Genomic DNA, 13,021 nt, shown 5'->3' with positions numbered 1-13,021 from the left:
GTCTTGCCATCAAAGCTGTAAACAAAACCATTAGTGGCAGGCATGGAGAGGGAGGAAAAGCCATGTGCAGATGGAGAATTTGAGTGATATTCTTGCAGGTTCTGCTTTCTTCCTGCTATCAGCTCTGAAATAGCTCATCCCCAGCCACAGTCAGCAACTCTACCCCAGGTGGGTGACGTTTTCCCTTGATAGATACAAGGTCTGGCTTTTTTCTTCTATTTGTCTGGTTTTCCTGCCAAGAAAGTGCCATTGGATAGAGCTGAAATAGTTGCTCTTCCTTGATGGAAACCTTGTAGTTGGCAAATAGAAGGATATTAAGGAAAATAGAAAACCTTTAGATATGCCACTAGATACTGCAAAGAAAGTGTGGCCAAACTGTTACTTCTCTCTCCATTATCATACTGGGCAGGAAAATCCTGAAATCTTGTCCTTGCAAACCCTCCAACAGAAAATATCACAACTTTTTTGTTGTTGTTTTGTTTTGTAACTTTAAAAAGCCTCATTAATTCTCCTCGTGGCTCTTTCTTCTAGGAGATTCCCTTCTGTGCATTTCTGAGCAGAGAGAACAGTTTGTGTTCACCTCTATCCCACACGACTGAACTGCAGGGGGGACGTTTCAGTGACTCAAGAGGACACTACAGACACCAATCCAACAACAATCCAACAGGCTCTACGAAGGGAAGCCTTCCTCCAGCCTCTCCTGACAGCCCCCAAACACACACACAGGCTCAGAGAGTGTCAGCAGCAGTGTCTGACACCAGGTCAAACCAGAGGATTCTCTGTGCATCACACGCTGCTGGCGCGAGCCCCTCGCCCACAGCACTCACCCTGTGCTCCAGGGAAAGCAAAGGCTGCCACAGCCACCACAGGGCTGTCTCATGGGTTCACTTTCCATTTGGTTTCCTCCTCCTGGTCTTGTTTGTTGGTGGCTTTACCTAGCAAGCCAGGCTTTTTTCCCCCCAATAATATCATTTAGTGAGAACAGTAAAATGAATGTGCTGTGCTTTAGCAGAGTGCAGATGCGCTCTGAGATCAATTCTGTGGTGCAAACCCATTCTTTAATATCTGTTTTTAAACTAGAACTTTCTTACCTCTCTATCATTATTAGGCATGCCCTTATTGTGGATTTAGACTCCACTTGCACCAAGCTGCTGGTTTCTGCTAGGTCTTTCTTAAATTACAAGGACAGATGGTTAAACTGGGGCTGAGGAAGAAGCTGTTCACACTAAACAGAGACTTCTGTGCACTCTGTGGGTGGAAAGGGGTGTCTTTGTTGTGCATCACAGCTATGGGAAATATGGGGATGAAAACTCAACATAATGAGTTGGGCAGAGGTTAGAGAAACTAGAGGAAATGGAATTTTGGAGGGTTTAAAGCACCTTGGGTGCAATGGATGCTGGATAACTGCAGAAATACCTCAGCCCTATTCCTCAGCACAAACCTAAACGACCCAGAAACCCTTTCTCTGTATGTTTGGGACCCTCAAGGTGAGCTGCACATTTGGTGCAAGATATTCCATATTTCAGACAGCAAACAAACCCAAGGCAGGAATAAAGAGCCCGAAGCAAGGCAGAGCACGCTGGTCGCTGGTACTTACAGGTGTATGTCATCTCAAAGCTGTCACTGATGTTCACAATGTCGATCTGGGGAAGGAGCTTAGGGGGTTCTGTGAGCTGAGACAATGCAAACCTAAAAGCTGCATGTTCCTGGGACTGCTGATTAGGAAATAACCCCCCTGGGGAGAAAAACAGAACAATAAGAAGAAAGGTCTTAAGAACATTCGTATTAGAAACATCATCAGCGCATAATATTCCTGAGAGCAGAGCCTACATCTCCACAGCCCAGGAAGTGCCTCTAAACTCAGCAATCCTCCAGAACACAAGACCTAAGGGTTCAGTGCCCACTGTGGACAGGTTGGGAGCAGAAAACCTTTCCAGTGTGTCTGTTATGTAACCCTGGATCACATACAGGAGCCCTGAGGCACCCCCAGGCCAAGCAGCTGCAGGGTAGGGACAGTCCATGGGTGCAGCTCAGCCTCCCCATAACTTCAATATGAGCAATGGGACTGCTGTCAATGCCACCTCAGTTAAAAACGAGATTCCTCCTTCCTCCCCTCACCTGTGCTGAGGCTCAGTTCAAGCCCTGCTCACAGGGAGGAGAGGTTTGCTCCAGCAGGGTTGCAGGGGTCCCCCCACACTGTTTGACTTTGGGGTTTGGGGCAGCCTGGCTGAGCCTGGCCCAGCAGGGGACAGGGCTGTGACAGCAGAGTGACATGGGACTGCTGCTGCAGGTTTGTCACACAGAAAAACCCTGAATTTAACAGGTGACAGCAGCCAAACTCTAACTGGGCAGGAAACTTAAAGCTTGACCCTCAAAGGAATCAATCTAAACAGAAGCACAGATAAGCCCAGAACCACAGGATGATACAGAGAAGGAACTGGGACCGGGCTGGACCTAAGCCTCTCTTTCCCCACGGATCTAGAACAAAGTGCAGTGATAACCCAGCCCTAGGAAAAGTTTCCTGCTGCTCCCCCAGCAGGAACCTTGGCTTGCAGCAGATCCCTTCACAGCCTCCAGAAAGATGCTATTAAATTCAACCTGTCTTGTAATCTATATGCATTTAAAGAGAGCGCTGCTATTGGCATTTCAGAGGGAGGGAAACAAAGCACTTAGCAACCAGGCAGAATTAAAATAAAGCTGCAGAAAGTATCAATGCCCAAGATGACTTGGGGAAGAAACAAATAGGCAAGGACCAGCCATCAACGTCACTTTGCACATCTTTAGTAGAGGGGGCATCTCCTTGTGTGAAAAGGGCTATTTGTGCACCAATATCCCCCCACCTCCCCCGTTCCTCCCACCCCACAGCCTAATCACAGATTTCGGAGGAATCAGATGCTCGGAGCCAAGTTGCGTTTGTTGAAAGGCAAAAAATCTGGGATTTTGCACAAATTTGGGGTAAAGGGGAGACAGGAAGGGAGGGAGACAAGGATGCAGCATCAACAGCAATAAAAGCACTGATTGTGCAGCTGGACTCAGGCTGGAGTTGCCTGAACTTGGTGGATTAGCAATTGATTGGCATTGTAAAGAGAAGGGAGGCGGGAAAGAAAAGCGGCGTGCAAGGGAAGGGAATCTGGGGCTAGGTGACAAACGATCGCCAATAATTATCAATGGGAGAGTGATGATAAACCCGGGGAAGGAGGGAGAGGAGCACTGAGAAGTTACAGGAAGGGAGGAGGGAATCAAACAGGCACTGCTGGTGTGCAGGGGAAGCAAGTGGCATGAAATGGAAAGAGACTTCAATGCAAGATCTTCCGATAGCTTTGCCCTTATTCTTTAGCAATAACAACAGAGAGCGTCTGCTTGTTCCCTCCCGTCCCAGTTACCTACAGATGAGAGCATCCTCACAAAAATGTATCATGCAACCTCCGATTTTGCAAATGCAGCAGCACACAATGGCAGCCCAGGCATTTCTCAGGGCAAGAAACAGATATAATTTTTTTTAATACTTCCTCCATTTCGGAGGCACTTTTCTCCCTCTGTGTTGGGGTATGTGTGTGTGTGTGTGCAGGCATTTATCCCCAATCCACCCCTCCCCCAAAGCCGGATTGATCCATCAGTGCTCCGGCGAAGCTGGTACCCAGCACACATCCAGCCCTCGCAGCTCAGCCCCTCGCTCTCTCTCACACACACACACACGCACATTGTGCCTCGGCAAGCCCACGATGGGGTCACTTTTCCCCCACCACCCCTTCTCCAGCCCTACCCACTCGTCAGGAGCATCACCCCCAGCCCCGCACTCACCTATCTGGATATTGTTGGGGAAATTGGCCCCTAACACCGCCCCTAGGAAACTGGTGCAGAAGAAGGCAAAAATGTGCTGCATATTCCCTTTTGCATTGGCGAAAAAGAAGCCCAGTTCCAAGCATAGATTTGATTTTTCCCCCGCTCTGCTCTCTGTAGCCGCCTCTCTCGCCTGCCCTGCGCTGCGCTGGGATGCGCGTCTCCCCCGCTCGGAATCCAGCGCTGACACTGCCTGAGCAGCGCCTGGCAGCACGATTAACTGAGCCCCGGGAGGAAGAAAGAGAGCCCGCTCCTCATCCACATCCCTCCCCCGCCACACACAACACACACACGCACACGCACACGCCGGGCGCTTCCACCCGGCTCCTTCCCCTGCTCCAGCTGGGAGAACACCTGGGAGCAGCATCCCCCGACCCCGCTCCACACCCGGGGCTCTAAGGGCAACCCCACCCACCCCAACAGCCCTGCTCTGCCCCTCGGCTCCTCCTGGCAGGAGCTCAAAGCAACCTGTGAAATCAGTAGGTGGCAAACTCCTCTAGAGAAAGGGCTGGAGCTGGGATCCATCGCCTCCCAAGCTGGGCGCTCACCCCGGGGTCCAGGAGTTGAACCCATCCCTCTCCGGAGCCTGGCTCGTTACGACAACAAAGAGGGTCCTGAAAATGTGCCCTGGAAGGAAGGATTTCAGAGCAATAAAGGAGGATTAAGAAAAGGAAACCCCCCCATCACCTTTCTCATTGATTTTTCCTGCCCACTGTTAATGGATGAGGTTTTTCACCACTGCACTTGATGTGGAAGAATCTCTACTCACCAGCACCATTCTGAAATTAGGGGTCTATCCTAGCCTGGACCATTTCAGAACCTGTTTGAAGGCAGTTCTAGCAAGGCTGGAGCTTATTTGACCATGAACAGCTTTGCTCAAAAACAAAAGGAAGAGAAAAATAAAGGTAGAACCAACAAAACCCAGCTCCTACTTTGGGATTTGGACATTTTTGAAGAACTGTGGTGAACACAGAGCTATAGTTACCTCAGAAAGGAGAGAAAATTCACCCATTGCCCCCTGAAGTCCCAAGCCAGACTTGAGGCCATTCATGCCAGAAGCTGAAATCCCACATCCAGGCCCAGATATTCTGCCCTTGCTGTTTCCAGCTCGATACACACCAGGGGTCCACAGCAGAGAGGAAATTGAAAGGAAAAAGGGATGTTAGGGGCAGAATTAGAAAAGACTCAGATGCCCCCTGTCCTGGTTAGGTGTAGGGTCTCTTGCCCTGGTGTCCTCTCCCCATCTCCAGATGTGTGTGGTCACACTGGAAGAACACCAAAGAGTGGTGACCAATGTTTAAAGGTCAAGAATTGCTCCTGCATAAGGACCAGCTGGACAGATGAGCACACTGCAGTGGGTAAGGGACATGACCAAGCCTACAAAATCTGCAGTAGCACAGAAATGTTCCCTGCTGGCCACAGGATCCAGGTGTGACACAACTTCATGGTGCAGAGATAACAGCACTCTGTAGATTTGTTTATTATCCTTTGTTTAATCTCTGCAAATGAAGAGTTTGGGATCTTTAATAGGCAGTTTTATGGATTTCACTGTGACTTCTAGAGTGACAAAATACTGAAACACCCCATAAATGCCAGAGTTGGTGTGGGGTCTCTGAGCTGCACTCTCACAGCTTTGCATCAGGGAGGAGTGGCACTGGTGCCTGGGACTTGGTGGCCTGCTACAGGACAGAATGTAGAGTTACACTGCAAAAAACAGAGCCCAGAATGTTTGCATTCTCCTCATGGTGAGTGATGAAACATCCTTCTAGGATGGGTTCCTTTTTGCCTCAACCCACCCTTTCCCAGGTGACCAGGCAACGACTCGTGGTGCCAGGTTCACTAGAGAAGAAATTCAGGCACTCAGGAACCTGTAAAGGTGGCCAAAGGATGCTCTGACCCTTTCTCACTGCCTGGGTGACCTTCAGCCCACAGTCACATTCAAGCACAAAAAATCCCCATCTGCTGTTGAGAGGAACACCTTCCCCAGACTTCCATTTCCCTCCCTGTATAATTTAAGCAGTACTGATTTGAGGCTAAAATAACCTGCTGATAGGTTTTATGGGATCTTGCTTTCCATCCAGAATTTAATAGAAACAGCTGCATTTATAATCTGAAGAAAGGCACTGAAGGATAACCAGTGCAAGAGAAAGATGCCAGCACGTTTTGCAAACTCCCAAACAGCCTATCTGATAACAATAATAGTAGCCATAACAATAAAATATTATAATAGCTTGCAGAAAGCTTGCACAGTCGCATTAATTAATAATGCTGCTTTTGTCTATAAACCTCTCAAAATGCAGGTGGCTTAACAAGGGGAACCTCACCACAGTGTAACAAGATAAGTAGTAATAAGATCATTATTTTAAGAAGGTATTCATTTCCGTTTTCCCTACAGATAACAACATTTTATTCGGGGTTTGTTAGCATAAGGATGTTCAGAATTAACTCTAGGTGCTCTGAAGGTTCTTTAAGTCAACATGAAAGCAGTATAATGTCTGTACTTTTGGCTAAAAAATAAACTGAGTCTTGGGAAATAGATGAAACTCTCCAACTTCACAAGAGTACTCACAACAGAAACACAGATCAATCCACCAATCTTCTGAAAAAACAGAAATGAATTCTCTTGATTCCTGAAAACAATTGAAGGAGCTTATTTCTCCTTTCAGATTTCAGAAATGCAATACAGAATGCAAACATATTGCACAGAGCCATCTTAATCAGGAACAACTGAAAATATCAGAGATGGAGTTTTATAATACCTGCATTTTGTCTCAAAGGGTTCTTAAGACATAGATGGGACAGGCAGGCATCTGGTGGCCAACAGGGAACATCCAAAGAGGTTTTGTGGTATTAATTCATGCAAATTGGGAAGAATTAGAAGAATTAGGTAAATCCTGGTCATAAAAAAAAAAAAAAGAAAAAAAAAAAAGAGTTTGTCAAATTTAAGAAATGTTAGAAAAGGCATTTTGAAAGAATGTAAATGTAGCTTATTCACATTTGATTTTTTCCAGACATGAGAATGAGAAAATGGCTATGCCAGAGCTGTTGTTCCCCTTGTGTTCTGTCTGCAGCTGACCTTGCTGTGCTGGGCAGGAGCCTTTACCTTCACCCATTTCTGCTCCAAGGCTTTGCCTGGAACAAGAGCATTTTGGCTCTGGGAAGGATGTCTGCTGCCTTCCCCTCTGCTCTTTGCAGGGTGTGCAGTTGTCCACCCCAGCAGTGTGCTCTGCCCCTGCTATCAGAGCTTTTGTTTCCAGGATGGGAAATCAGTGCTTGTTGCAGCAGATATATTTCTGTACCAGAAGCCTTGAAAAAACAAAGGACTCATTCACATGCAGAAGCCTCCAGCCTTGAAAAATGAGGAAATCAACAGAACTCGGCATCCGTCCGACCTCCCAGCAGAATTATTTCCCCCTGTGCCCACTGTGTTTTACATGATGCTCCTGAATGTCTTTAAAGAGGCTATTGAAACAACCATTTCCGAAATTCCTTTTATTTCCTAGCTGGACAATCTCTATAGGAGGCTTTTTACAAAGAGCAAGAATGTAATTATAGTGATTAATTTAAATAAACTCCAAACAATGCAGAATCTCATATGGTTTTCGAAGAGCCTTGGCATAAATGAATGCTGATGGGGTGACAGCACATTTCTCTGCCTCCCTTGGTCACCACAATTATGCTATTTTGGATAATGCACTGCTCAAGGAATGATTGTAGCACAGGCTCTCGGAGGAAAGACTCCAGAATTTGAACACTGGGCATTTGCTTCAATCCTTAAACCTGGAAAGTATTATTTAAACTGAAAACCAGCATTTACAAACTCTATTCAGCTGATAATTTTTGGTAGACTCTCCTTGACAAAAAGAACCTCAGCAATGTTTGGTGTCAGGTAGAAAAATCTTCCTTCATCTTCAGTGATTTAGGTCTGAAGTGCCCACAGACCCTCTCCCCTTTACACAGCAGCTGGAACTGTCAAATAAAAAATCTTTGACACCACAGAAACAACATAGAGAAGGGAAACATGAGCTTTTCCAGTGTGTACTAAAATGGGAAGATGTGGGACAGGAACAACTCTTGAGATGATGACAGCTCCAAGCAGGTCCTGACTGATGCACACTTGTGGGGGATGATGTTTTAAAGTCACCAGATATTGTTTATTAATTTACTGATTCCTCCTGATGGGGGAAACCTGAAGTGAACAGAAATTGGGGAAAATCGGCTTTTCCCATAAACTGTACCAGAATGTGCTTCAGTTGTCATAATGATCAGCCTATTACCATATTTATAAGAAGTTCTTGCTCGCTCTGGGATAATTAAGTAAGTAAATGGACTGGAAGATAAACCTGTCAGTCAGAGTGGCACTGCAAACACTGAGCACCCTTCAGCTGGAAATCCATGAGCAGCAGCTGGCAAAGGGAGCTGTGCCTTGGCTGGGAGCAGCCCCTGGGAAGGGCTGGGGGCTCCAGGGCCACCCCAGGGTGACACTGCAGGGCAGGGCTTTCCTGGAGTCAGGCAATGGAATCATCTGCAGGTTCAGTCCAAGTTGAATATGCTACAAATTCAGATCTGCAACTTTGTTTTCTACAGTTGTTTGTCCCTCCATCCAGCTGACCTGTGGAGGGTGGGTTTGTGTCCAACAAATGGACTTGCAGTGCTCAGCCAAGGGCTGTTCTGACAGACAGTGATGCAACCAGTCCTGCATGAGCAAATATCTCCATGAGCACTCATGAAAACACCTCAAACCCCTCTGTGATGAATCCAGCTGACCCCTTTACTGACTCCCCGGAAAGGAAACTTTACCATCTGCAACCCCAAACCCACTCTCTTCCTCATACATGGAAGGCTGCTAGCACACTTTTTTTCTTCCCCCTCCTGGTGAATGGTTGATTTAGAACTACTTATAGAATCACTCTGTGCCCTAGTCTCAGTTTACGCTCTTTGCTGAGTCATAAACATAAATCAGAGATGTGGGTGGATCCCTGTTTGTTATTAAAGCACCTTATGTTTCTCTAATCCTCACCAGAGGAAGCAGAAATTACTGGTAATACATTAAAGTTACAGTAGTTTGTTGGAGAATATAATATCCCCCCCCAGATTATTGCCACAGATTGGTTTTCATGTTATTTTCTCATTGAATGGAAAATGAAATAAATTATAAATATTTTAAAAAAATATTGAAAATATATGCTAGGAGATTATGTACTGTGAAAAGGCAGACACAGGGATGTAACCTCAATGGGAGATTCTGATTATCAATAATTCAGTCAAATAGTCATATACATGATGAAGTTTTCTTTCACTCAAAGTTCCCAAAACATTGTGAATGCTCCAGATGAAGTCAAATAATGATAGAGGTGATTATGCAGTTTAATATTGACATACGAATCAACCCTCATTTTTAATCCCTGGCATCAAACCCAAGATGTGCAGAAAACAAACGTGAAATGAGGAAGATAAAAGGATGCTGATTTAGGAAATTAAAAAAAACACAAACCAACAAACCAAAAAGCAGCAGCAGCAGCAATTGCCACAATTCAAACAGCCTTACAAAGATTCCATCATTGCCATCTGGCTCCACAGCTCTCAGGCTGCTTTGCTAACACACAAGATAAACAAACATGTGGGCTGAGCTTTAGGGTGGCTGATCCTGGCCTTTCCAATAGTCAAAGGACTCAAAGTTTTGAACTGGAGTGTCTGATTCAAGAAAAGAAGCATCAATTTCCAGTTCTTGCATCACATCCTACCAGAGCAGGCTGCCAGCTACCAGCTGGGAAGGGGGAAGTCTGTGCACAAAGCAAAAAAACTTCAAAAATCACCAGAATTATCAGTGTCATTCTGTCATGAATTTCTGCAATCAATACAGATATTCATATTCTGTTCATTCTTTAATTTCTACCCGTGCTCTATCTCACAGGGAAATGAGAATTTCAGTGTTGGATCAAACCACACAAAATCCCACCCTGAGTGTCTCAGCCTCACACACAGCATGGCCTGCAGCACATTTGCAGTCTGTGTGTATTAAAGGGGTTGGATTTCACAGGGACAGGCAACTGACTGGGGACAGACACCTCTGAAAAGTCTACAGAGAGTTTTGCACATGTGGACCCTGCACAAATAATCTGAACCCCCTCAAAATAATGTCAGAAGAAAACCTCATCTCAGCACAAAATACCATTATGTAATTTTATATGAAAAGTTGTTTAAATTCTTAAAAGATGTGAAAGTATAATGTTTTCAGTTTCAGTTAAGAAAAGGAATAAATTGGGCTTTGCAGAGTTTCTGAACAAACACAAAATCAGCCACACATCCATTCTTGGAGAAATTACAGAGGAGAAACAGAAAGATTTCAGGTTGGGACACAGGAAATCACTGGAGCTGGAGAGAGGAGAATGCAAAAACTGGCAACACTCTGGAAGGAGCTGAACAAGGAAGGAAGAGATCCAGGACCCTGTTCTACATCTCCAAAACCACCAAGCACCAAACAATTTCCTACAAAGGTGTGGCAGAGGCCCTCAGCAGTGGGGTGCCCCACTCCTCACTTCTGTCAGAGCTTCTGAGCCCTCCATGGCATGGCCAGTGTGTCACCACGGCCGAGGACAGTGCTGCCAGCTCCAGGGGGCTCCTGCAGGGGAAGGGGACCCTGGGCAGCAGCTGCTGCTCTGCCCTGAGCAATGGGCTGGGGCAGGGACACTCAGCATCACTGGTAAGCTGCTCTGTTTGGACAAAGAGCTGCAAAGCTTAGTGGGTGCATGAAGATCTGTGGGCTGTCTATGATTTCTCCTCTTCATCCTTTACGCATCACAGGAATGGCAAAGCTGAGGATATAATCTGAAAATAATGTAACTTTTAACAAATCATCCCATTTTCCAGGCTGGAAGAGAGAGATAAAGGATACAGGCTCTGTTATATCAAGTGTTTCTGGGGGTGTCCCGTGCTCATCAAGGTTTTGCCTGAGACTCTCTGCACATCACAAGCACAGATCAGTGCTGTGTTACAAACAAAAGGCCAGACTCCCTTTGTGCTCCCAACAAGTGATCTAGACAGAAAGGACAGCACACAAACACCCTGTCACCTGGCACACCACAAAGTTTGCAACCCCTCGTAGCAACACCTACAGTTGGAGGGAGTGGGAATCAGAAGAAAGCACATCATTAGTGAGAACAGAAAAGAACAGAGCTGAGGAGCTTCAGTCACCAAAAAATATAAAAGAACAAAGATTTTCTTTTCAGGAATATAAAGATACAGTAATTGCTTTAGAGATTTTATACATTTATGTGCATTTGCTTTGGATGCAGTCTAGGACTATTGGGCACCTGCACTGAGTCATGTTACTTGAGAAACCCAGGCTCCTGTTAAGCTCTGCAGGAGCAGCACAATCAACCTCCAGCATCCTGCCACCTTGCCCACAGAAAGCTCTGATCATCCTGGTCACCTATTAATGGCCAGAGATGGAAGAAAAAGAACATTTCTCCCATCTGAGAGACTGGCAGGGGAATCAATTTGCCAGAGCTCACAAGAGGGCTGGGACTGAAGCATGCTGTTCATCTCTGCCACAGGAACTACAGGAAAGTCCCCAAGCATGAAAACCTCGTGTTCTTGTCCCCTGCCCACGTCTCGTAGGAAAGCCCCCAAGAGCTACTGCCATCTGTAGCAGCATGATGACAAGTGGTACACTGCCTAAAACGACACAGGGAACCACAGACATTTGGAAGTGATTCAGGTGAACATGGTGCTGCTTTGTAAAATGAATAATATGCCAGCAATGGATTTGTGAGGCTCGCTGCTAGCAAAGCTCTGGCTTCTTCTGGACACTGTGCAAACAGCACTGGTGATGGAAAGGCAGGTTTCAATCTGCTTGGAGCTCACTTTAACTCCAGGGCTGAGGGTAAAAGGAGAGACAATGTGGAATGCAAAGACCTGGTGACCTAATTCATTAATTACAGGGTGCTTTCAGCTATTTGATTCTGCTTGCTATGTGCATCTCACGGGCTCTTCCTACATACATCTCTCTTTTCCTCCTTCCTGCCAAGAAAGAGGAGCTATTTAGACTTCCTATCTAGTGTGATGATATCATATTTATTTATAAATGTTCATCCTTGAGATAAAAGGATGGGGATGATGGTGAGTGCTATGCATTTGAATTCCTGGCCCAGGGTTTGTGCTGCAGCCTCAGGAGTTTAGCTGGCCCTTGCTTTCAAGTCCTTCAGATGGTGAGCCACAGGTGCTGGGAGAGGCTGCATCCACAAAGCCATCCTGCCTCCTGCAGCCTTTGCAATGGAGTGTTTTCCCCCCAGAGTTGTGATTATGAAATGTCACCGTGGAAACAGTTGGAATATAATATGTGCTTGCTTGCTTTCCCCCACCCTCCCTCCCCTCCCACCAACCTCCTCACTTTCTGAAGTTATGTTTGCTGTGCAAGAAAAACCCTTCTTGTTCCCCTCCTCCCCACCAAAATCTGCAAAGGGGAGTGTGTGCACCTCATAGTCACCCCCCAAAAATATCCCTATTCATTAGCAGCTCCTTGGTACCTTGGAGCAAGGCAAAACCTACCAAACTCAACTGGCTGTTCCTGCAGCTACCAGGATATCCTGCCTTCCTCTGTCAAATAATGACTTCTGTAAAATGGCATTATAAAGAGGCTTTGAGCCAGTAGGATCCTGGTCTGCTGTTGCTATAACTGCCACTGCAAGAAAGCCTCTACAGCAAAGCATAATTCCCCATCACACCCCTCTGCTGTCCCTCTGCTCTGCTGTCCTGATCCCATTAGTGCTATAATGAGCATACAACACACACACACATCTTGGTTTTCTATCTTGTGTCCCACCACCTAGAGGCAGATCTTTAGATGATGATTTCTTTGTGCTCTGCCTATGTTAATAAAGCACGATTTCCCCCTAATCATGATTTCTTCCACGATTCTCATCAGCATCACAAAAGGTCAGAGCTGTCCACCTGGGAGTGGAAAGGTCAGTTCACTTTGGATATGACACGTGGTATCTCTTAGCTCCAGGAATATAATCAGCTCACTTCGTATTTATTTTGTATGACTGCAGCACTATAAAAGAGCGGGGGCTGTTCCAGAGAAATCTTCAGCCTCTTGTCAGGAATGTGCAAGCAACCCCAAGGGAAAATATGAACTCAAGAGAGCAGTACTGAACAGACCTGGCAGAGAATGCTGGTT

The 13,021-nt window shown here is 46.1% G+C and overlaps 1 protein-coding gene across 4 annotated transcripts in view; it reads right to left on the bottom strand.

Moving 5' to 3' along the window:
- The window catches only part of GRIA1 (glutamate ionotropic receptor AMPA type subunit 1), a 122,391-nt gene extending 118,250 nt beyond the window's left edge, over positions 1 to 4,141 (bottom strand). For 2 of the 4 annotated variants that reach the window (XM_033073072.2, XM_033073073.2), the window contains exons 1-2: positions 3,802 to 4,141; positions 1,598 to 1,735 (exon numbers count right to left, since the gene is read on the bottom strand). In XM_033073072.2, coding sequence (XP_032928963.1) covers positions 1,598 to 1,735; positions 3,802 to 3,883 — 220 coding nt within the window. In that variant the 5' untranslated portion in view covers positions 3,884 to 4,141. The remainder of the gene's footprint in view (positions 1 to 1,597; positions 1,736 to 3,801) is intronic. The other 2 variants (XM_033073071.2, XM_033073070.2) reach the window with 2 other exon arrangements.
- Between the last annotated feature and the right edge of the window lie 8,880 nt (positions 4,142 to 13,021).

The sequence above is a fragment of the Catharus ustulatus genome, chromosome 15, assembly GCF_009819885.2.
Source record: "Catharus ustulatus isolate bCatUst1 chromosome 15, bCatUst1.pri.v2, whole genome shotgun sequence".
Classification (NCBI taxonomy): domain Eukaryota; kingdom Metazoa; phylum Chordata; class Aves; order Passeriformes; family Turdidae; genus Catharus; species Catharus ustulatus.
Note: the sequence above shows the minus strand (reverse complement) of the source record. Positions and strands in the feature narration are given on the sequence as shown.